Source organism: Haliotis rufescens, unplaced genomic scaffold (assembly GCF_023055435.1).
Source record: "Haliotis rufescens isolate VD_foot unplaced genomic scaffold, xgHalRufe1.0.p SCAF_1, whole genome shotgun sequence".
In the NCBI taxonomy this organism is placed as follows: domain Eukaryota; kingdom Metazoa; phylum Mollusca; class Gastropoda; order Lepetellida; family Haliotidae; genus Haliotis; species Haliotis rufescens.
In genome coordinates this window covers 40,186,843-40,214,330 of record NW_025963779.1, presented here as the reverse complement: position 1 = coordinate 40,214,330, position 27,488 = coordinate 40,186,843, and the positions used below count along the sequence as shown (strand labels likewise).

The following is a 27,488-nucleotide window of genomic DNA, read 5'->3' as shown; positions in this document are numbered from 1 at the left end:
GATAATGTTACATACACTGGTCTCTAACATCATCACAGATAATGTTACATAGACTAGTCTAACATCATCACAGATAATGTTACATACACTAGTCTACCGTCATCACAGATAATGTTACATACACTAGTCTACCGTCATCACAGATAATGTTACATACACTATTCTACCGTTATTACAGATAATGTTACATACACTAGTCTACCGTCATCACAGATACTGTTACATACACTATTCTACCGTCATCACAGATAATGTCACATACACTTGTCTACCATCATCACAGATAATGTTACATACACTAGTCTACCGTCATCACAGATACTGTTACATACACTATTCTACCGTCATAACAGATAATGTTACATACACTAGTCTACCATCATCACAGATAATGTTACATACACTAGTCTACCATCATCACAGATAATGTTACATACACTGGTCTCTAACATAATCACAGATAATGTTACATACACTAGTCCGCCATCATCACAGATAATCTTGCATACACTTGTCTACCGTCACCACAGATAATGTTACATACACTAGTCTACCATCATCACAGATAATTTTACATACACTAGTCTACCATCATCACAGATAATGTTACATACACTAGTCTACCGTCATCACAGATAATGTTACATACACTGGTCTCTAACATAATCACAGATAATGTTACATACACTAGTCTACCGTCATCACAGATACTGTTACATACACTATTCTACCGTCATCACAGATTATGTTACATACACTGGTCTACCGTTATCACAGATAATGTTGTGACTACAATATTGAAAACCAAACTTTACTTGTTTGAAAAATACACTAAAATATTAGTGTCACCGGAACTTTTGTTGTTGAATATATGTTGGGATGTTCCTCATAATATAACATCTTGGGCATAATCATGTGTGCGCACACTGACTTCATAAAGAAAACAACATTTGCTTACGTACATAACACTTTATTTCTTACAACAGGTTACAAAATGTGATATAAAAGTATAAAATACATGACGATATGACGAGTTGTAAATATGGTACAGATCTGATAAAAACTTCAAAATGTATGCGGACCAAAATAGTTTGCCCCCAGTCGCCCAAAAGTTTGTTCTTGTCATGAGGTTAGACTTGAACAGACAATGAAAAGACAATGAAAAGACACCATTTCTATAAATTAAGTAACAGAGGGACAGATTTACCAGTGGACCCCTTTCAACTGACCGGTACTATGTTCTTTGTACACATCTGTACGTTTGTCACAGTGCTCGTCCCGAAAGCAGGGTGTCCAGGCTTCTATCGTGTGCCTCAGTGGACGGTAGGCAATAAGCGACGAAGAGGAAACATATTAACCAACTAAATGCTGCAAGGCAATAAATACAATTTTTAATGTTTCATGACATTGCTTTCGACAACTGATCAGCAAATGGCAAGTGAACATCACTAAGAACATCTGCTGCACCTTCGGTCTTCATGGAAGAAACCAATCGAATCACATGCTCTACTGCATACCTAAAATGGTTTCTTTGCGAGAATAGCATCATAGTAATTGCACCCTTCTATTGACTTAAACTGAGTATTTGAAAATCCGTGCTTCTTGAGCAACTTCTGATATTCTGACGGAGTTCTCTCCCGTCCCTTTGAGATCATAGCCATCACTAGATCCATGCTGATACACGACCATGGTCCATCTTTATCCTCGTTCAGCGTCTTTTCCAGCAGGAGTAAGCTTCCCCCTATAAAAGAAGTAACACGTTATGCGAGGAAAGTTATTTCCTAGATTTAGTATGCAAAAGAGACACTATAACTTCTCCTCCAGGTGTTCTAGTGTATATCGTCAGTTGCTGCATCATAGCAGTGTACATGTGACACTTACAACATGGGCAGTATAATACAGGTGACAAATGCAACATGGACAATATAATACATGTGACACTTATAACATGGACAGTATACATGTGACACATACACCATGGGCAGCATACAGGGGCACCAACAACATGGAAGGTTTATTACAGGTGACACATACAACATGGAAGGTATAATACAGGTGACACATACAACATGGACAGTATACATGTGACACATACAGCACGGAAGGTATAATACAGGTGACACATACCACATGGAAGGTGTAATACAGGTGACACATACCACATGGAGGCTATAATACATGTGACACATACAACATGGACAGTATACATGTGACACATACAACATGGGAGGTATAATACATGTGACACATACCACATGGAAGGTGTAATACATGTGACACATACAACATGGACAGTATACATGTGACACATACAACATGGGAGGTATAATACATGTGACACATACCACATGGAAGGTGTAATACATGTGACACATACAACATGGACAGTATACATGTGACACATACCACATGGAAGGTGTAATACAGGTGACACATACCACATGGAAGGTGTAATACAGGTGACACATACCACATGGAAGGTGTAATACAGGTGACACATACCACATGGAAGGTGTAATACAGGTGACACATACCACATGGAAGGTGTAATACAGGTGACACATACCACATGGAAGGTGTAATACAGGTGACACATACCACATGGAGGCTATAATACATGTGACACATACAACATGGACAGTATACATGTGACACATACAACATGGGAGGTATAATACATGTGACACATACCAAATAGAGGGTATAATACATGTGACACATACAACATGGACAGTATACATGTGACACATACAACATGGAAGGTATAATACGTGTGACACATACCACATGGAAGGTGTAATACAGGTGACACATACAACAAGGACAGTATACATGTGACACATACAACATGGAAGGTATAATACGTGTGACACATACCACATGGAAGGTGTAATACAGGTGACACATACCACATGGAGGGTATAATACAGGTGACACATACAACAAGGACAGTATACATGTGACACATACAACATGGAAGGTATAATACAGGTGACACATACAACATGGACAGTATACATGTGACACAACATGGAAGGTATAATACAGGTGACACATACCACATGGAAGGTGTAATACAGGTGACACATACCACATGGAAGGTGTAATACAGGTGACACATACCACATGGAAGGTGTAATACAGGTGACACATACCACAAGGACAGTATACATGTGACACATACAGCACGGAAGGTATAATACAGGTGACACATACCACATGGAAGGTGTAATACAGGTGACACATACAACATGGACATTATACATGTGACACATACAACATGGGCAGTATAATACATGTGACCCATACAACATGGACTATATAATACAGGTGACACATACAACATGGACAGTATAAAGGTGCCACATATTACATGGACAGTATAAAGGTGCCACATATAACATGGAAGGTATAATACAGGTGACACATTCAACATGGACAGTATAATACATGTGACACGTACAACATGGACAATATAATACAGGAGACACATTCAACATGGACAATATAATACATGTGACACTTACAACATGGACAATATAATACAGGAGACACATACAACATGGATAATATAATACAGGAGACACATACAACATGGACAATATAATACAGGTGACACATACAACATGGACAATATAATACAGGAGACACATACAACATGGACAATATAATACAGGTGACACATACAACATGGACAATATAATACAGGAGACACATACAACATGGACAATATAATACAGGTGACACATACAACATGGACAATATAATACAGGAGACACATACAACATAGACAATATAATACAGGAGACACATACAACATGGACAGTATAAAACAGGTGACACATACAACATGGACAATATAATACAGGTGACACATACAACATAGACAATATAATACAGGAGACACATACAACATGGACAGTATAAAACAGGTGACACAACATGGACAGTATAAAACAGGTGACACATACAACATGGACAGTATACATGTTACACAAACAACATGCACAGTATAATACATGTGACACATCGACATGGACAGTATACATGTGACACATACAACAGGGGCAGTATACAGGGTCACCAACAACATGGACAGTATACACGAGCGCCAACAAAATGGACAGTATACACGAGCGCCAACAACATGGACGGTATACATGTGACACATATAACATGGACAGTGTACAGGGGCACCAGCAACATGGACGGTATACAGGGGCATCATCTACATAGTATAAAACAGGGTGACCAACAACATGGACAGTATACAGGGGCATCATCTACATAGTATAAAACAGGGGACACATACAACATGGACAGTATAAAACGGGTGACACATACAACATGGACAGTACACAGGGGCACCAACAACATGGGCAATATACAGGGGCAACAACAACATAGACAGTACACAGGGGCACCAACAACATGGACAGTACACAGGGGCACCAACAACATGGACAGTACACAGGGGCACCAACAACATGGGCAGTATACATGTGACACATATAACATGGACAGTGAACAGGAGCGCCAGCATAGGCACTCTACAGGGACATCCACACCCTAGGCAGTATACAGCGACATCTACACCCTAGGCAGTATACAGGGACACCCACATCATAGGCAGTATATAGGGACACCCACACCCTAGGCAGTATACAGGGACACCCACACCATAGGCAGTATACAGGGACACCTACACCATAGGCACTCTACAGGGACACCCACACCCAAGGCAGTATACAGGGACACCCACACCATAGGCAGTATACAGGGACACCTAAACCCTAGGCAGTATACAGGGGCACCAACACCATAGGCAGTATATAGGGACACCTACACCATAGGCACTCTACAGGGACACCCACACCCTAGGCAGTATACAGGGACACCCACACCCTAGGCAGTATACAGGGACACCAACACCATATGCAGTATATAGGGACACCTGCACCATAGGCACTATACAGTGACACCAACACCTTAGGCAGTATATAGGGACACCCACACCATAGGCAGTATATAGGGGCACCAACACCATAGGCAGTATATAGGGACACCCACACCATAGGCACTCTACAGGGACACCCACACCCTAGGCAGTATACAGGGACACCTACACCATAGGCACTCTACAGGGACACCCACACCATAGGCAGTATATAGGGACACCTGCACCCTAGGCAGTATACAGGGACACCCACACCATAGGCAGTATATAGGGATACCTGCACCCTAGGCACTATACAGGGACACCCACACCCTAGGCAGTATATGGGGACACCTGCACCATAGGCACTATACAGGGACACCCATACTCTAGGCAGTATACAGGGACACCTACACCATAGGCACTATACAGGGACACCCACACCATAGGCACTATACAGGGACACCCACACCATAGGCAGTATATAGGGACACCCACACCATAGGCAGTATATAGGGACACCTGCACCAGAGGCAGTATACAGGGACATCTACACTCTAGGCAGTATACAGGGGCACCCACACGATGGGCAGTATATAGGGACACCTACACCCTAGGCAGTATACAGGGACACCCACACCATAGGCAGTATATAGGGACACCTGCACCATAGGCACTATACAGAGACACCCACACCATAGGCAGTATATAGGGACACCTGCACCCTAGGCAGTATACAGGGACACCCACACCATAGGCAGTATATAGGGACACCTGCACCATAGGCAGTATATAGGGACACCCACACCATAGGCAGTATATAGGGACACCTGCACCCTGGGCAGTATACAGGGACACCCACTCCCTAGGCAGTATACATGGACACCTACACCCTAGGCAGTATATGGGGACACCTGCACCCTAGGCAGTATACAGGGACACCCACACCCTAGGCAGTATACAGGGACACCCACACCCTAGGCAGTATATAGGAACACCTGCACCCTGGGCAGTATACTCACCTGGCGGAAGACCGCGGTACACCTTGGAAAGAAGGATGTCAGTCTTCTCAATATCCCAGTTATGAATTACGTGAGCTATGATGTAGAGATCTGCCGGGGGAAGACTGTCCTTGAAGAAATCACCTGCGGAAAGAAATGTCGATTTGATTAGTTTGCATTTCATCTTAATATCCGTCTAGTATTGTTCAGTATTGTTTCTTCACAAAAAGTGTTAGGCCGTGTTACCACTATTTTACATATATATCCATATCCATACGCATTCATACACATACACATGCATATGTACAAATAAATATTTAGACTGTATGCAATGAACGAAGTCGAAAAGCTTTGTAAACGTAGACTGCTAGATTTCGTATGATTTTAAAGTTAGTGGATGACATAAGAGCATTAAATTTATTTTAAGAAGGGGTTGTAAAATATTTAGGAGGAATATATTCAGCTCTTAAATCACTATAAGCATTGCATATAAGCACAAAATGATATCTGTCCTCAATAAAATTCTGGTTACAAATCGAACACAGTCTCTGTTCTCTAATTTCCTTAATATATCGACCGGTCTCAATTCGCAGCCGATGGGAGGAGCATCTCAACTGAGCAAGTGCAGCTCTGAATTTTGAAACATTTACTTCATTGATATAGCTTTCTAAGCCAAATGAAATTTTGTAAAGAGAGTAACTTTGGGATTTAGTGCTAGATGAAACCGCTGCATGCCAATCTTGCTCAGATGAGGCTTTTAAACGGTTTACAAATTCCAAGATAAAGCTTCTACTATTATTACTAAATTGCATCTCCCATATGTAGCCAAAACCAAACGAATAGAGAATGTGTTTGATTTTAGAGACCCAGTTGATCTTACCATTATTAACATCAAGTACTAATAATCTATAACATTTCTTAACTAATCTATTTTAAGGCAAATGTAAAATTCTGTACCAATAAGTAACTACACGCTTATAAGCACATTTGTACATAGGATACCTTCCGCATTCCCCCCTAACCACATGATTTGATGAAGATTGTTTAACCCCAAGAAGGCGTTTACATGCTAGTACCTGGATTTGCTCTAATTCCTTGTAAGTATCTACACCCCAAATCTCGGCACCGTATAAAAGAATTGGAGATATTTTAGAATTAAAAAAATTGAAAAACAAGTCATAAGGAAGAGGTTGAAGCATTTTTAGAGATTTAATGACACCAAATAGGACCTTTTAAGCTTGTAAAGCAGCACTATTAACATGCAAAGACCAGGAGAGAGTTTTTGAAAGAATGGTACCGAGATATTTATAAGAACTTACACACTGAAGTTTTTGACCCTCGTATTACCACTTTTCATATTTTGATAAAATACCCCCATTTTTAAATACCACTACCTTAGTTTTATCCAAGTTGACTGTTAGATGATAGTTACTACAAAAACTTTCCAGAGCTTTTATGCGTTTTTGAAGGCCATACACAGTATCAGCAATAAATGCAACATCATCAGCAAACAACAATAGAAAAATCTGTACAGTGTCAGGGTGTAGCTGTACACCTGGAGTGCATGTTGATTCTATATACAAAGCTAAGTCGTTTATATAAAATAGAAAATATCCAACTAAAACGACTGAGGTTTGATTATTTGATTGAAGTAGTTCTGAGCTTCAAAAAGAAGGAATTGCGTTTTGTAAATTATTACATGAGGTATATCCACAAAAAACGGTGACAAGTCAGTAAAATAGGCATGGTTTGAATATGTATAGAACACTAGGGAAGGCTGTCACACGGAAGACCCGGGTTAGATTTCCCAAATGGGGAAAACGTGTGATGCCAATTTCTGGTGTTCCGCGCCCTGATATTGCTGGACTATTGATAAAAGCTCACTTACTCACTCCTCAAACACTCGTAGAATGGACAAAGCTAAACCGCTGCACCATACTGTTCATCGAGCGTGACAAAATCAAACACACGGAATACTTCCATGTCCTGTAGCAAGACACAAATCACTTGTAGTGATGGGGTGCTTGCACCTACCTCCCACTATCTGTACTTTGTTCCTAGTGTCCTCAGGCTGAAGCTTCTTGGCTAGCTTGGCCACATGCGGCAATTCGAACACTGTGAGACACATGTTTGGGTAGGTCCGCGAGAGCTCGAAAGCGATGCACCCTGACGCTCCTGCAATAGGTTCAAATTAAATCAACTTAACAGTTTAGAAATAGGCTAGTAGGTTGTTACTGATGTACGTTGCTAGAGTTCGGAACAGAGTACGTTGCTACTGACGAGAACAGAGTTCTTTGCTACAGTTCGGAACAGAGTACGTTGCTACATTTCGGAACAGAGTCCGTTGCTACAGTTCGGAACAGAGTACGTTGCTACTGACCAGAACAGAGTACTTTGCTACAGTTCGGAACAGATAACTTTGCTACATTTCGGAACAGAGTACGTTGCTACAGTTCGGAACAGAGTACGTTGCTACAGTTAGGAACAGGGTACTTTGCTACATTTCGGAACAGAGTACGTTGCTACATTTCGGAACAGAGTACGTTGCTACAGTTCGGAACAAAGTACGTTGCTACATTTCGGAACAGAGTACGCTGCTACAGATCGGAACAGAGTACTTTGCTACATTTCGGAACAGAGTACTTTGCTAGATTTCGGAACAGAGTACGTTGCTACAGTTGGAACAGAGTACGTTGCTACAGTTCGGAACAGAGTACGTTGCTACATTTTGGAACAGAGTACGTTGCCAAAGTTCGGAACAGAGTACGTTGCTACATTTCGGAACAGAGTATGTTGCTACTGACCAGAACAGAATACTTTGCTACATTTCGGAACAGAGTACCCCGCTACATTTCGGGACAGAGTACGTTGCTACAGTTCGGAACAGAGTACGTTGCTACAGTTCGGAACAGAGTACGTTGCTACAGTTCGGAACAGAGTACGTTGCTACTGACCAGAACAAAGTACTTTGCTACATTTCGGAACAGAGTACGTTGCTACATTTCGGAACAGAGTACGTTGCTACAGTTCGGAACAGAGTAGTTTGCTACATTTCGGAACAGAGTACCTTGCTATAGTTCGGAACAGAGTACGTTGCTACATTTTGGTACAGAGTACGTTGCTACAGTTCGGAACAGAGAACGTTGCTACAGTTCGGAACAGAGTACGTTGCTACTGACCAGAACAGAATACTTTGCTACATTTCGGAACAGAGTACTTTGCTACATTTCGGAACAGAGTACGTTGCTACAGTTCGGAACAGAGTACGTTGCTACAGTTCGGAACAGAGTACGTTGATACATTTCGGAACAGAGTACTTTGCTACATTTCGGAACAGAGTACGTTGCTACAGTTCGGAACCGAGTACGTTGCTACAGTTCGGAACAGAGTATGTTGCTACTGACCAGAACACAGTACGTTGCTACAGTTCGGAACAGAGTACGTTGCTACAGTTCGGAACAGAGTACGTTGCTACATTTCGGAACAGAGTACGTTGCTACAGTTCGGAACAGAGTACTTTGCTACATTTCGGAACAGAGTACCTTGCTACAGTTCGGAACAGAGTACGTTGCTACATTTTGGAACAGAGAACGTTGCTACAGTTCGGAACAGAGTACGTTGCTACAGTTCGGAACAGAGTACGTTGCTACAATTCGGAACAGAGTACGTTGCTACTGACCAGAACAGAGTACTTTGCTACAGTTCGGAAACAGAGTACTTTGCTACATTTCGGAACAGAGTACGTTGCTACAGTTTGGAACAGAGAAGGTTGCTACTGACCAGAACAGAGTACTTTTCTGCAGTTCGGAACAGAGTACGTTGCTACAGTTCGGAACAGAGTACGTTGCTACATTTCGGAACAGAGTACGTTGCTACAGTTCGGAACAGAGTACGTTGCTACTGACCAGAACAGAGTACTTTGCTACAGCTCGGAACAGAGTACTTTGCTACAGTTCGAAACAGAGTACGTTGCTACAGTTTGGAACAGAGAAGGTTGCTACTGACCAGAACAGAGTACTTTTCTGCAGTTCGGAACAGAGTACGTTGCTACAGTTCGGAACAGAGTACGTTGCTACATTTAGGAACAGAGTACGTTGCTACAGTTCGGAACAGAGTACGTTGCTACTGACCGGAACAGAGTACGTTACTACAGTTCGGAACAGAGTACGTTGCTACATTTTGGAACAGAGTACGTTGCTACAGTTCGGAACAGAGTACGTTGCTACTGACCAGAACAGAGTACTTTGCTACAGTTCGGAACAGAGTACTTTGCTACATTTCGGAACAGAGTACGTTGCTACAGTTCGGAACAGAGTACGTTGCTACTGACCAGAACAGAGTACTTTGCTACAGTTCGGAACAGATAACTTTGCTACATTTCGGAACAGAGTACGTTGCTACAGTTCGGAACAGAGTACGTTGCTACAGTTAGGAACAGAGTACTTTGCTACATTTCGGAACAGAGTACGTTGCTACATTTCGGAACAGAGTACATTGCTACAGTTCGGAACAGAGTACGTTGCTACATTTCGGAACAGAGTACGCTGCTACAGATCGGAACAGAGTACTTTGCTACTGTTCGGAACAGAGTACTTTGCTAGATTTCGGAACAGAGTACCTTGCTACAGTTCGGAACAGAGTACGTTGCTACAGTTCGGAACAGGGTACGTTGCTACATTTTGGAACAGAGTACGTTGCCAAAGTTCGGAACAGAGTACGTTGCTACATTTCGGAACAGAGTATGTTGCTACTGACCAGAACAGAATACTTTGCTACATTTCGGAACAGAGTACCCCGCTACATTTCGGGACAGAGTACGTTGCCACAGTTCGGAACAGAGTACGTTGCTACAGTTCGGAACAGAGTACGTTGCTACAGTTCGGAACAGAGTACGTTGCTACTGACCAGAACAGAGTACTTTGCTACATTTCGGAACAGAGTACGTTGCTACATTTTGGAACAGAGTACGTTGCCAAAGTTCGGAACAGAGTACGTTGCTACATTTCGGAACAGAGTATGTTGCTACTGACCAGAACAGAATACTTTGCTACATTTCGGAACAGAGTACCCCGCTACATTTCGGGACAGAGTACGTTGCTACAGTTCGGAACAGAGTACGTTGCTACAGTTCGGAACAGAGTACGTTGCTACAGTTCGGAACAGAGTACGTTGCTACTGACCAGAACAGAATACTTTGCTACATTTCGGAACAGAGTACTTTGCTACATTTCGGAACAGAGTACGTTGCTACAGTTCGGAACAGAGTACGTTGCTACAGTTCGGAACAGAGTACGTTGCTACAGTTCGGAACAGAGTACGTTGCTACTGACCAGAACAGAATACTTTGCTACACTTCGGAACAGAGTAGTTTGCTACATTTCGGAACAGAGTACGTTGCTACAGTTCGGAACCAAGTACGTTGCTACAGTTCGGAACAGAGTATGTTGCTACTGACCAGAACAGAGTACTTTGCTACAGTTCGGAACAGAGAACGTTGCTGCATTTCGGAACAGAGTTCGTTGCTACATTTCGGAACAGAGTACTTTGCTACATTTCGGAACAGAGTACGTTGCTACAGTTCGGAACAGAGTACGTTGCTACAGTTCGGAACAGAGTACGTTGCTACAGTTCGGAACAGAGTATGTTGCTACTGACCAGAACAGAGTACTTTGCTACATTTCGGAACAGAGTACTTTGCTACATGACGGAACGGAGTACGTTGCTACAATCGGGACAGAGTACTTTGCTACATTTCGGAACAGCGTACCTTGCTACAGTTCGGAACAGAGTACGTTGCTACAGTTCGGAACAGAGTACTTTGCTACATATTGGAACAGAGTAGTTTGCTACGTTTCGGAACAGAGTACGTTGCTACAGTTTGGAACAGAGTACGTTGCTACAGTTCGGAACAGAGTACGTTGCTACAATTCGGAACAGAGTACGTTGCTACTGACCAGAACAGAGTACTTTGCTACAGTTCGGAAACAGATTACTTTGCTACATTTCGGAACAGAGTACGTTGCTACAGTTTGGAACAGAGAAGGTTGCTACTGACCAGAACAGAGTACTTTTCTGCAGTTCGGAACAGAGTACGTTGCTACAGTTCGGAACAGAGTACGTTGCTACAGTTCGGAACAGAGTACGTTGCTACTGACCAGAACAGAGTACTTTGCTACAGCTCGGAACAGAGTACTTTGCTACAGTTCGAAACAGAGTACGTTGCTACAGTTTGGAACAGAGAAGGTTGCTACTGACCAGAACAGAGTACTTTTCTGCAGTTCGGAACAGAGTACGTTGCTACAGTTCGGAACAGAGTACGTTGCTACATTTCGGAACAGAGTACGTTGCTACAGTTCGGAACAGAGTACGTTGCTACTGACCGGAACAGAGTACGTTACTACAGTTCGGAACAGAGTACGTTGCTACATTTTGGAACAGAGTACGTTGCTACAGTTCGGAACAGAGTACGTTGCTACTGACCAGAACAGAGTACTTTGCTACAGTTCGGAACAGAGTACTTTGCTACATTTCGGAACAGAGTACGTTGCTACAGTTCGGAACAGAGTACGTTGCTACTGACCAGAACAGAGTACTTTGCTACAGTTCGGAACAGATAACTTTGCTACATTTCGGAACAGAGTACGTTGCTACAGTTCGGAACAGAGTACGTTGCTACAGTTAGGAACAGAGTACTTTGCTACATTTCGGAACAGAGTACGTTGCTACATTTCGGAACAGAGTACATTGCTACAGTTCGGAACAGAGTACGTTGCTACATTTCGGAACAGAGTACGCTGCTACAGATCGGAACAGAGTACTTTGCTACTGTTCGGAACAGAGTACTTTGCTAGATTTCGGAACAGAGTACCTTGCTACAGTTCGGAACAGAGTACGTTGCTACAGTTCGGAACAGGGTACGTTGCTACATTTTGGAACAGAGTACGTTGCCAAAGTTCGGAACAGAGTACGTTGCTACATTTCGGAACAGAGTATGTTGCTACTGACCAGAACAGAATACTTTGCTACATTTCGGAACAGAGTACCCCGCTACATTTCGGGACAGAGTACGTTGCTACAGTTCGGAACAGAGTACGTTGCTACAGTTCGGAACAGAGTACGTTGCTACAGTTCGGAACAGAGTACGTTGCTACTGACCAGAACAGAGTACTTTGCTACATTTCGGAACAGAGTACGTTGCTACATTTTGGAACAGAGTACGTTGCCAAAGTTCGGAACAGAGTACGTTGCTACATTTCGGAACAGAGTATGTTGCTACTGACCAGAACAGAATACTTTGCTACATTTCGGAACAGAGTACCCCGCTACATTTCGGGACAGAGTACGTTGCTACAGTTCGGAACAGAGTACGTTGCTACAGTTCGGAACAGAGTACGTTGCTACTGACCAGAACAGAGTACTTTGCTACAGTTCGAAACAGAGTACGTTGCTACAGTTTGGAACAGAGAAGGTTGCTACTGACCAGAACAGAGTACTTTTCTGCAGTTCGGAACAGAGTACGTTGCTACAGTTCGGAACAGAGTACGTTGCTACATTTCGGAACAGAGTACGTTGCTACAGTTCGGAACAGAGTACGTTGCTACTGACCGGAACAGAGTACGTTACTACAGTTCGGAACAGAGTACGTTGCTACATTTTGGAACAGAGTACGTTGCTACAGTTCGGAACAGAGTACGTTGCTACTGACCAGAACAGAGTACTTTGCTACAGTTCGGAACAGAGTACTTTGCTACATTTCGGAACAGAGTACGTTGCTACAGTTCGGAACAGAGTACGTTGCTACTGACCAGAACAGAGTACTTTGCTACAGTTCGGAACAGATAACTTTGCTACATTTCGGAACAGAGTACGTTGCTACAGTTCCGAACAGAGTACGTTGCTACAGTTAGGAACAGAGTACTTTGCTACATTTCGGAACAGAGTACGTTGCTACATTTCGGAACAGAGTACATTGCTACAGTTCGGAACAGAGTACGTTGCTACATTTCGGAACAGAGTACGCTGCTACAGATCGGAACAGAGTACTTTGCTACTGTTCGGAACAGAGTACTTTGCTAGATTTCGGAACAGAGTACCTTGCTACAGTTCGGAACAGAGTACGTTGCTACATTTCGGAACAGGGTACGTTGCTACATTTTGGAACAGAGTACGTTGCCAAAGTTCGGAACAGAGTACGTTGCTACATTTCGGAACAGAGTATGTTGCTACTGACCAGAACAGAATACTTTGCTACATTTCGGAACAGAGTACCCCGCTACATTTCGGGACAGAGTACGTTGCTACAGTTCGGAACAGAGTACGTTGCTACAGTTCGGAACAGAGTACGTTGCTACAGTTCGGAACAGAATACGTTGCTACTGACCAGAACAGAGTACTTTGCTACATTTCGGAACAGAGTACGTTGCTACATTTTGGAACAGAGTACGTTGCCAAAGTTCGGAACAGAGTACGTTGCTACATTTCGGAACAGAGTATGTTGCTACTGACCAGAACAGAATACTTTGTTACATTTCGGAACAGAGTACCCCGCTACATTTCGGGACAGAGTACGTTGCTACAGTTCGGAACAGAGTACGTTGCTACAGTTCGGAACAGAGTACGTTGCTACAGTTCGGAACAGAGTACGTTGCTACTGACCAGAACAGAATACTTTGCTACATTTCGGAACAGAGTACGTTGCTACAGTTCGGAACAGAGTACGTTGCTACAGTTCGGAACAGAGTACGTTGCTACAGTTCAGAACAGAGTATGTTGCTACTGACCAGAACAGAGTACTTTGCTACATTTCGGAACAGAGTACTTTGCTACATGACGGAACGGAGTACGTTCCTACAATCGGGACAGAGTACTTTGCTACATTTCGGAACAGCGTACCTTGCTACAGTTCGGAACAGAGTACGTTGCTACAGTTCGGAACAGAGTACTTTGCTACATATTGGAACAGAGTAGTTTGCTACGTTTCGGAACAGAGTACGTTGCTACAGTTCGGAACAGAGTACGTTGCTACAGTTCGGAACAGAGTATGTTGCTACTGACCAGAACAGAGTACTTTGCTACAGTTCGGAACAGTGTACGTTGCTGCATTTCGGAACAGAGTACGTTGCTACAGTTCGGAACAGAGTTCGTTGCTACATTTCGGAACAGAGTACGCTGCTACAGATCGGAACAGAGTACGCTGCCACAGTTCGGAACAAAGTAGTTTGCTACATTTCGGAACAGAGTACGTTGCTTCAGTTCGGAACAGAGTATGTTGCTACAGTTCGGAACAGAGTACGTCACTACAGTTCGGAACAGGGTACTTTGCTACATTTCGGAACAGATTACTTTGCTACAGTTCGGAACAGAGTACTTTGCTACATTTCGGAACAGAGTACGTTGCTACAGTTCGGAACAGAGTACTTTGCTACAGTTCGGAACAGAGTACGTTGCTACAGTTCGGAACAGAGTACGTTGCTACAGTTCGGAACAGAGTACGTTGCTACAGTTCGGAACCGAGTACGTTGCTACAGTTCGGAACAGAGTACGTTGCTACAGTTCGGAACAGAGTACGTTGCTACAGTTCGGAACAGAGTATGTTGCTACTGACCAGAACACAGTACGTTGCTACAGTTCGGAACAGAGTACGTTGCTACAGTTCGGAACAGAGTACGTTGCTACATTTCGGAACAGAGTACGTTGCTACAGTTCGGAACAGAGTACTTTGCTACATTTCGGAACAGAGTACCTTGCTACAGTTCGGAACAGAGTACGTTGCTACATTTTGGAACAGAGTACGTTGCTACAGTTCGGAACAGAGTACGTTGCTACAGTTCGGAACAGAGTACGTTGCTACAATTCGGAACATAGTACGTTGCTACTGACCAGAACAGAGTACTTTGCTACAGTTCGGAAACAGAGTACTTTGCTAAATTTCGGAACAGAGTACGTTGCTACAGTTCGGAACAGAGTACGTTGCTACAGTTAGGAACAGAGTACTTTGCTACATTTCGGAACAGAGTACGTTGCTACATTTCGGAACAGAGTACATTGCTACAGTTCGGAACAGAGTACGTTGCTACATTTCGGAACAGAGTACGCTGCTACAGATCGGAACAGAGTACTTTGCTACTGTTCGGAACAGAGTACTTTGCTAGATTTCGGAACAGAGTACCTTGCTACAGTTCGGAACAGAGTACGTTGCTACAGTTCGGAACAGAGTACGTTGCTACATTTTGGAACAGAGTACGTTGCCAAAGTTCGGAACAGAGTACGTTGCTACATTTCGGAACAGAGTATGTTGCTACTGACCAGAACAGAATACTTTGCTACATTTCGGAACAGAGTACCCCGCTACATTTCGGGACAGAGTACGTTGCTACAGTTCGGAACAGAGTACGTTGCTACAGTTCGGAACAGAGTACGTTGCTACAGTTCGGAACAGAGTACGTTGCTACTGACCAGAACAGAGTACTTTGCTACATTTCGGAACAGAGTACGTTGCTACATTTTGGAACAGAGTACGTTGCCAAAGTTCGGAACAGAGTACGTTGCTACATTTCGGAACAGAGTATGTTGCTACTGACCAGAACAGAATACTTTGCTACATTTCGGAACAGAGTACCCCGCTACATTTCGGGACAGAGTACGTTGCTACAGTTCGGAACAGAGTACGTTGCTACAGTTCGGAACAGAGTACGTTGCTACAGTTCGGAACAGAGTACGTTGCTACTGACCAGAACAGAATACTTTGCTACATTTCGGAACAGAGTACTTTGCTACATTTCGGAACAGAGTACGTTGCTACAGTTCGGAACAGAGTACGTTGCTACAGTTCGGAACAGAGTACGTTGCTACAGTTCGGAACAGAGTACGTTGCTACTGACCAGAACAGAATACTTTGCTACACTTCGGAACAGAGTAGTTTGCTACATTTCGGAACAGAGTACGTTGCTACAGTTCGGAACCAAGTACGTTGCTACAGTTCGGAACAGAGTATGTTGCTACTGACCAGAACAGAGTACTTTGCTACAGTTCGGAACAGAGAACGTTGCTGCATTTCGGAACAGAGTTCGTTGCTACATTTCGGATCAGAGTACTTTGCTACACTTCGGAACAGAGTACGTTGCTACAGTTCGGAACAGAGTACGTTGCTACAGTTCGGAACAGAGTACGTTGCTACAGTTCGGAACAGAGTATGTTGCTACTGACCAGAACAGAGTACTTTGCTACATTTCGGAACAGAGTACTTTGCTACATGACGGAACGGAGTACGTTGCTACAATCGGGACAACGTACTTTGCTACATTTCGGAACAGCGTACCTTGCTACAGTTCGGAACAGAGTACGTTGCTACAGTTCGGAACAGAGTACTTTGCTACATATTGAAACAGAGTAGTTTGCTACGTTTCGGAACAGAGTACGTTGCTACAGTTCGGAACAGAGTACGTTGCTACAGTTCGGAACAGAGTATGTTGCTACTGACCAGAACAGAGTACTTTGCTACAGTTCGGAACAGTGTACGTTGCTACATTTCGGAACAGAGTACGTTGCTACAGTTCGGAACAGAGTACGTTGCTACAGTTCGGAACAGAGTACGTTGCTACTGACCAGAACAGAATACGTTGCTACAGTTCGGAACAGAGTACTTTGCTACATTTCGGAACAGAGTACCTTGCTACAGTTCGGAACAGAGTACGTTGCTACATTTTGGAACAGAGTACGTTGCTACAGTTCGGAACAGAGTACGTTGCTACAGTTCGGAACAGAGTACGTTGCTACAATTCGGAACATAGTACGTTGCTACTGACCAGAACAGAGTACTTTGCTACAGTTCGGAAACAGAGTACTTTGCTAAATTTCGGAACAGAGTACGTTGCTACAGTTCGGAACAGAGTACGTTGCTACAGTTAGGAACAGAGTACTTTGCTACATTTCGGAACAGAGTACGTTGCTACATTTCGGAACAGAGTACATTGCTACAGTTCGGAACAGAGTACGTTGCTACATTTCGGAACAGAGTACGCTGCTACAGATCGGAACAGAGTACTTTGCTACTGTTCGGAACAGAGTACTTTGCTAGATTTCGGAACAGAGTACCTTGCTACAGTTCGGAACAGAGTACGTTGCTACAGTTCGGAACAGAGTACGTTGCTACATTTTGGAACAGAGTACGTTGCCAAAGTTCGGAACAGAGTACGTTGCTACATTTCGGAACAGAGTATGTTGCTACTGACCAGAACAGAATACTTTGCTACATTTCGGAACAGAGTACCCCGCTACATTTCGGGACAGAGTACGTTGCTACAGTTCGGAACAGAGTACGTTGCTACAGTTCGGAACAGAGTACGTTGCTACAGTTCGGAACAGAGTACGTTGCTACTGACCAGAACAGAGTACTTTGCTACATTTCGGAACAGAGTACGTTGCTACATTTTGGAACAGAGTACGTTGCCAAAGTTCGGAACAGAGTACGTTGCTACATTTCGGAACAGAGTATGTTGCTACTGACCAGAACAGAATACTTTGCTACATTTCGGAACAGAGTACCCCGCTACATTTCGGGACAGAGTACGTTGCTACAGTTCGGAACAGAGTACGTTGCTACAGTTCGGAACAGAGTACGTTGCTACAGTTCGGAACAGAGTACGTTGCTACTGACCAGAACAGAATACTTTGCTACATTTCGGAACAGAGTACTTTGCTACATTTCGGAACAGAGTACGTTGCTACAGTTCGGAACAGAGTACGTTGCTACAGTTCGGAACAGAGTACGTTGCTACAGTTCGGAACAGAGTACGTTGCTACTGACCAGAACAGAATACTTTGCTACACTTCGGAACAGAGTAGTTTGCTACATTTCGGAACAGAGTACGTTGCTACAGTTCGGAACCAAGTACGTTGCTACAGTTCGGAACAGAGTATGTTGCTACTGACCAGAACAGAGTACTTTGCTACAGTTCGGAACAGAGAACGTTGCTGCATTTCGGAACAGAGTTCGTTGCTACATTTCGGATCAGAGTACTTTGCTACACTTCGGAACAGAGTACGTTGCTACAGTTCGGAACAGAGTACGTTGCTACAGTTCGGAACAGAGTACGTTGCTACAGTTCGGAACAGAGTATGTTGCTACTGACCAGAACAGAGTACTTTGCTACATTTCGGAACAGAGTACTTTGCTACATGACGGAACGGAGTACGTTGCTACAATCGGGACAACGTACTTTGCTACATTTCGGAACAGCGTACCTTGCTACAGTTCGGAACAGAGTACGTTGCTACAGTTCGGAACAGAGTACTTTGCTACATATTGAAACAGAGTAGTTTGCTACGTTTCGGAACAGAGTACGTTGCTACAGTTCGGAACAGAGTACGTTGCTACAGTTCGGAACAGAGTATGTTGCTACTGACCAGAACAGAGTACTTTGCTACAGTTCGGAACAGTGTACGTTGCTACATTTCGGAACAGAGTACGTTGCTACAGTTCGGAACAGAGTTCGTTGCTACATTTCGGAACAGAGTACGCTGCTACAGATCGGAATAGAGTACGCTGCCACAGTTCGGAACAAAGTAGTTTGCTACATTTCGGAACAGAGTACGTTGCTTCAGTTCGGAACAGAGTATGTTGCTACAGTTCGGAACAGAGTACGTCACTACAGTTCGGAACAGGGTACTTTGCTACATTTCGGAACAGAGTACTTTGCTACAGTTCGGAACAGAGTACTTTGCTACAGTTCGGAACAGAGTACGTTGCTACAGTTCGGAATAGAGTACTTTGCTACAGTTCGGAACAGAGTACGTTGCTACAGTTCGGAACAGATTACGTTGCTACAGTTCGGAACAGAGTACGTTGCTACAGGTCGGAACAGAATACGTTGCTACAGTTCGGAACAGAGTACGTTGCTACTGACCAGAACAGAGTACGTTACTAGAGTTCGGAACAGAGTACGTTGCTACTGACCAGAACAGAGTACTTTGCTACAGTTCGGAACAGAGTACTTTGCTACATTTCGGAACAGAGTACGTTGCTACAGTTCGGAACAGAGTACGTTGCTACTGACCAGAACAGAGTACGTTACTACAGTTCGGAACAGAGAACGTTGCTACAGTTCGGAACAGAGTACGTTGCTACTGACCAGAACAGAGTACTTTGCTACAGTTCGGAACAGAGTACGTTGCTACAGTTCGGAACAGAGTACGTTGCTACAGTTCGGAACAGAGTATGTTGCTACATTTCGGAACAGAGTACGCTGCTACAGATCGGAACAGAGTACGCTGCCACAGTTCGGAACAGAGTAGTTTGCTACATTTCGGAACAGAGTACGTTTGCTTCAGTTCGGAACAGAGTACGTTGCTACAGTTCGGAACAGTGTACGTCACTACAGTTCGGAACAGGGTACTTTGCTACATTTCGGAACAGAGTACTTTGCTACAGTTCGGAACAGAGTACTTTGCTACAGTTCGGAACAGAGTACGTTGCTACAGTTCGGAACAGAGTACTTTGCTACAGTTCGGAACAGAGAACGTTGCTACAGTTCGGAACAGAGTACGTTGCTACAGTTCGGAACAGAGTACGTTGCTACAGGTCGGAACAGAATACGTTGCTACAGTTCGGAACAGAGTACGTTGCTACTGACCAGAACATAGTACGTTACTAGAGTTCGGAACAGAGTACGTTGCTACAGTTCGGAACAGAGTACTTTGCTACATTTCGGAACAGTGTACGTCGCTACAGTTCGGAACAGGGTACTTTGCTACATTTCGGAACAGAGTACTTTGCTACAGTTCGGAACAGAGTACTTTGCTACAGTTCGGAACAGAGTACGTTGCTACTGACCAGAACAGAGTACTTTGCTACAGTTCGGAACAGAGTACTTTGCTACATTTCGGAACAGAGTACGTTGCTACAGTTCGGAACAGAGTACGTTGCTACTGAACAGAACAGAGTACGTTGCTACAGTTCGGAACAGAGTACGTTGCTACTGACCAGAACAGAGTACGTTACTACAGTTCGGAACAGAGAACGTTGCTACAGTTCGGAACAGAGTACGTTGCTACTGACCAGAACAGAGTACTTTGCTACAGTTCGGAACAGAGTACGTTGCTACAGTTCGGAACCGAGTAAATTGCTACATTTCGGAACAGAGTACTTTGCTACAGTTCGGAACAGAGTACGTTTCTCCTAACCAGGGCCCCCTTGCCCCCGAAGGCTAAGATGACCGTAACTTTGCCTTTAGCTCTACACTGGAGGCGCCCACCTCTTTCACAAAGCCCCCTTCTGCTCTTAATAAAGATCAAAACTTAAGGTTAGTATGATCCATCCTAAGTCGCAAGATTTCTCGTGAAAATGGCGGCATTCGTCACTTTTAAAAAGATACCGATCAAAAGAGAAAGAATATTTCGGAATCGCACTTTGCAACAGGACACGATCTCATAGCTATGTACAGAATGCCAAGAGCAGCTGTCTTTGTGATTCTAAAGGAAGTCAGACCCTATATTTAACATTCCACTAAGAGTTCCCATGCAATCACGCCAGAAACATGGAAACTATGGCTTATCTGATAAATTGTGTATTTGAGAACAAAACACACACCTAAAATAAGTCATACGTGTCAGGTGTGTATGCCTTTTAAATATGATAATGCAAAATAGTAATACCATTTGGTGTATTAAGAAAACATGCATTGCTTACTGTATATCCCTGGTTCGATATTCTCTTCGCTGATGTGTACACAAACTGTTTGCAGTTTCACCCTTCATAGTGCATAGGGCAGCCTTCCTCCTGCACAACTACTGTATAACTTTAAGATTACCAGAAAAATTTCACTTCATCAGCAATGCTATCTATCTCCTTGCTGCTAAAGTTGGCCTTTCGCACTCGTTTCCCTCTCAGTTGGCCTATGTTAAAGTGTGGGAGTTACGATCATCTGAGCCTTACGACTATCATTAGCCCTTATTAAAGTGTGGAGCTACGATCATCTGAGCCTTACGACTATCATTAGCCCATATTAAAGTATGGAGTTACGATCATCTGTGCCTTACGACTTTCCTTAGCCCATATTATAGTATAGGAGTTACGGTTGTCTTAGCGCTACGGCTATCATTAGCCTATGTTAAAGTATGTGAGTTACGATCGTCTTAACGTTATGATCGCTTTGTGGAACGGGACCCTGAGCTCGTTGGGACTGATTAGAACAGAGCACTACTGATCCTACCACCAAGGTCTGCTGCTGTTTTATTTCCACTCAGGTCAAATGCTCGTGCAATGGCGGGAGCACAAGAGGCCGCCATGCCCTCCATTGCTAACATGAACATCATTTGTTTGTCGTTGTTGGTGATCATGGTGCTTGGCGGGTTGGTGTTCGCTGTGTTGGGCGGGTTGGCGTTGGCATTGTCGCTCCCTTTCGTGTTGTTATTCTGTTCCCCTTTCACCACCTGCTGGGCAATAGTCTCGGATGTCCCTGATTTAGAAAACATACATGTTGTAGCATTAATTCTTTGTGTTTGTTATCCCTAAGACGGCCAGTCTTTCAAATAATTATACTTGTCAGCAGTGTTCTGTCATGTCAAGTTAACTAGGTGTTTAGTTGTATCATAGAAATGAAGGAGACACTGTTAACTCTGATTACAAAGTACCTCCTCTGAGGACAGCAGCCAGATTATCTAGCGCCGGTAGGACCATAGCGGCTTCGCTCAGACAACAGGCGATCATGCTAGGCCGCTTGGAACATAGCAGGTACCTCGTTGTCGCCGTGGAGTTCTTATACCCGACAGCACCTGCAAATTTAATAGAACTGAGTCAATAATCAGTTTAACATCATGTAAATATAAACAGAATAGTTGTTTCATCTTGTGAAGGTTACCCAAATTAGTCGTACATTAGGTTAAAGATAGCGAAATCAGTCATACATCAGTAAATCAGTGTTACCTCAAGTTAAGATCAACAGATTCAGTGTTACATCAGGTGAGATCAATACAGCGAGTGTTACAACAGCTAAGTTCACACCGAAAGCCTACCGTCCGTAGATGTAATCTTCTCCAGCAGCTTCAGGCACACCAAAGTGTTAAACAGTCTCTCAGTGACGTCAAGGCTAAAGTGACACTTTGTGGCGACATCTGCACTGGAGACAGGGCCTCTGAATGTCTCGATCTCATCAAACAAACCCGCCTCCAGGGTCTCGCATACAATCTGAAATGACATATGTGGTGCACTTTCAAGCGTGTACGTTGTCACATGCTATTTCAACAGTGATTGATCTACTGGCGTCTCATGAATACGATTCATAAGAAATTTCATTTTATTCTGTCGATTTCAAGATGGTTTATGGCAATACATCATATTGAGAGACACGCTATGCGACGTTGCTATTCTTGACATATAATCCGTTAATATCGGTTTTGGAAATATGTTGCTTCAACAGACAATGGAAGGAATATCTATTACATATTCATATTGTATTGTCACTACAAGCAATCAACCGTTAATATTTAATCTACTCGCAATGACCCGAGAAACATCATCAAGTGCACTTCTGAATCATTTGCTTGCTTGAATATACTATGGACACGGCATGTTTAATCTCACCATTAGCTAAGAGCCGCACTGAACATTCAGCCAAAAGACACCCTGAACATTCAGACAAGAGGCACATTGAAAGTTGAGAAAAGAGACACCGAACATTTAGACAAGAGATATACTGAACATTAAACCGAGAGTTAACTGAACATTGAGACAAGAGACACCCTACACATTCAAGCAAAAGGCAATAGACACTGAACGTTGAGACAAGAGACACTGGACGATCAAACACAAAACACACTGAACATTGAGACAAGAGACACCCTACACATTGAAGCAAAAGGCAATAGACGCGGAACGTTGAGACAAGAGACACTGGACGATCAAACACAAAACACACTGAACATTGAGACAAGAGACACACTGAGCATTGAAACATAAGGCAATAGACACTGTACGTTGAGACGAGAGACACTGGACGATCAAACACGAAACACACTGAACATTGAGACAAGAGACACACTGAACATTGAGATAAGAGACACACTAAACATTGAGTCGAGAAGCACTGTACATTTAACAAAGAAACACACTGCACATTGAGACAAGAGACATACTGAACATTGAGACAAGGGACACACTGAACATAGAGGTAAGAGACATATTGAACAATGGGGCAAGAAACACTGAACATTGGGACCAGAGACACCCTAAACATTGAGACAAGATACACCCTGAACATTGACAGAAGAAACATACTAAACATTGAGACAAGATACATGCTGAACATTCAGCCAAGAGTCACACTGAACCCTTGAGACAAGGAACACACTGCACATTGACACAAGAGACATACTTTACATTGAGGCAAGCCAAACTGAATATTGAGAAAAGAGACACACTGAACATTGAGCCAAGAGTCTCACTGAACATTGAACCAAGAGACATACTGAACATTGAGACAAGAGACACACTAAACATTGAGTCGAGAAGCACTGTACATTTAACAAAGACACACTGCACATTGAGACAAGAGACATACTGAACATTGAGACAAGGGACACACTGAACATAGAGGTAAGAGACATATTGAACAATGGGGCAAGAAACACTGAACATTGAGACCAGAGACACCCTAAACATTGAGACAAGATACACCCTGAACATTCAGCCAAGAGTCACACTGAACCCTTGAGACAAGGAACACACTGCACATTGACACAAGAGACATACTTTACATTGAGGCAAGCCAAACTGAATATTGAGAAAAGAGACACACTGAACATTGAGCCAAGAGTCTCACTGAACATTGAACCAAGAGACATACTGAACATTGAGACAAGAGACACACTAAACATTGAGTCGAGAAGCACTGTACATTTAACAAAGAAACACACTGCACATTGAGACAAGAGACATACTGAACATTGAGACAAGGGACACACTGAACATAGAGGTAAGAGACATATTGAACAATGGGGCAAGAAACACTGAACATTGAGACCAGAGACACCCTAAACATTGAGACAAGATACACCCTGAACATTGACAGAAGACACATACTAAACATTGAGAAAAGATACATGCTGAACATTCAGCCAAGAGTCACACTGAACCCTTGAGACAAGGAACACACTGCACATTGACACAAGAGACATACTTTACATTGAGGCAAGCCAAACTGAATATTGAGAAAAGAGACACACTGAACATTGAGCCAAGAGTCTCACTGAACATTGAACCAAGAGTCACACTGAAAATTGAGCCACGAGTCTCACTGAACAGAATCTTTCAAAATATTTACTGAACATTGAGACAGAGAGACACTGGTTATTGAGACATGGGACATACTGAACATTGAGACAGAGAGACACTGGTTATTGAGACATGGGACATACTGAACTTTGAGACAGAGAGGCACTGGTTATTGAGACATTGGACATACTGAACATTGAGACAGAGAAACACTGGTTATTGAGACAGGAGACATACTGAACACTGAGACAGAGAGACACTGGTTATTGATACATGGGACATACTGAACATTGAGACACTGGTTATTGAGACATGGGACATACTGAACATTGAGACAGAGAGACACTGGTTATTGAGACAGGAGACAAACTTTACATTGAGACAAGAAACACTGAATATTGAACCAAGAAACACATGGAACATTGCGCCAAGAGACACACTGAGCATTGAGTCAGGAAACACTGAACATTTAACCAAGAAACACATTGAACATTGCGCCAAGAGACACACTGAACATTGAGTCAGGAAACACTGAACATTTAACCAAGAAATACACTGAACATTGAGACAAGAGGCACACTAAACACTGAGTCACTGAACATTGATCTAAGCGACACTGAACATTGGGCCAAGACACACTGAACATTGGGCCAAGACACACTGAACACTGAGCCAAGACACACTGAACACTTAGCCAAGACACACTGAACACTGAGCTAAGCGACAAGTGCGACATTCTCTTCTAAATGTCAAACGATTTTGACCCAGGTGCCTTTGTCACGAATGTCATTCAATATTTTCAATCAGATAAGGTGATTCTACAAATTCAGCGTTAATCAGAAAAAAATCCATAATTCGTAAGTATGTCACCGAAATATGATCTGTGAAAGTAAAAAAGTTAATAAAATCAGGAAAGATTATATATTGCTAACATGTGATCTGAAGTTGTATATAATCAGCGACAACAGTTGGTGACAGAAGCCTACCTTGAGTCGTCTTGCCCCTGATATGATATCTTGAATGATGTCTGATGCTGGATCGGATCCTAAGTTGTTGTCGATGTCAAGATCTCCCATATTAGTGCCTACACGATTGCCACTAGCGTTCTTGGGATATGATTTCACCGGCCGGCTTCTCGCAGCAGCTGATCAACAGCTGATCGAACGCGCTTTATATGCCCGGCCGAGTGTCACAGTTGTAACCCTACCCGATAACCCTGTTCCCAGCCAATCGCGGTTAACCTTGATCGTTACCATTGGCTGATGCTTTCGAGGTATACACTGAACCCGTTTTGCTTGTAGCTGTGTTATAGGTGATTCAATCATGTCAAGCAGTTGACTGACATTATTTCAAATTTGCTAAAGTGAGCACTTGAGTGCGATGTGTCGAGTGGGGGAACGGAAAAATGGTATCCAAATATATATAACTTACATTTTGTCAGCAAATGAATAGACATTGTAGATTAGTTTCTGGAGTCTGCAATGAACTCTTCCATTCAAAATAGTTTTGACTTTTTTCCTGTGACTTCCTTTCCGTTTTCGTTCAGGTCATGTTAGAGTAAAGCCCGAAGTGATGCAGGTCGTAGACATTTACCACGTTGGTGAAACCCAAATCACGGGTATAGTTTTGGCAAACCCAGAAACATAATCAGGTCGAATCTGGTATTCGAAACTACGATCATAGCTTTCTGGCACGCCTTTGAGACCCGGCATAGCGAATTGCATAGTATTCGACAATGTCGCCACGTTGCTTGCACATGAAGCAACTGAAAGTTCGGAAAGAAGATGTCAGGGACGTCAAGTAACTGCTGTCACGGAACAGGGACAAAACAGGGCAGCAGATAATTGAATTCCGTTTAAAAACGCGGATGTCATATTGTAAACGTACATAAATGGTTTCGTAAGACAAATGTATGCATACGATTTTAATAAACTGAAATACAGAAAAGGGCATAACTGTTTTATCATAAGTATATATTTACCTCGATGAATACACGTCCTTCATGGGATTCAATCGCATGCTAACTGATGGATTTAGACATATGGCACTTGTCGCCTACGGCGGAGGAGTATACTGTGATACCCATTGCATGGGTTGTATTTTGACAACTGTTTACCATCAAATTCGATTAGAAAATAATCTTAATGAAATGGAATACCTATGACATACTGCAGTAGGACAGTACAGTAACTTAAACATATGGATGTATACCGGTCACCAAAGAGGCAAATCAAGTGCTGGTCTGTAACATGTCACATAGGCCAGGTGCTGGTCTATAACTTCT

The 27,488-nt window shown here is 43.1% G+C and overlaps 1 protein-coding gene across 1 annotated transcript; it reads right to left on the bottom strand.

The window, feature by feature from the left end:
* Window positions 1-954: 954 nt before the first annotated feature.
* Window positions 955-26,399, bottom strand: LOC124127439 (acetylserotonin O-methyltransferase-like). Its single transcript, XM_046490834.2, has 7 exons — window positions 26,191-26,399; window positions 22,948-23,119; window positions 22,567-22,707; window positions 22,146-22,391; window positions 7,972-8,112; window positions 5,959-6,081; window positions 955-1,741 (listed from the first exon to the last, which is right to left on the bottom strand). The coding sequence occupies exons 1-7, from the start codon at window positions 26,278-26,280 to the stop codon at window positions 1,518-1,520; spliced, it is 1,137 nt and encodes a 378-aa protein (XP_046346790.1). The 5' UTR covers window positions 26,281-26,399; the 3' UTR covers window positions 955-1,517.
* Window positions 26,400-27,488: the final 1,089 nt, after the last annotated feature.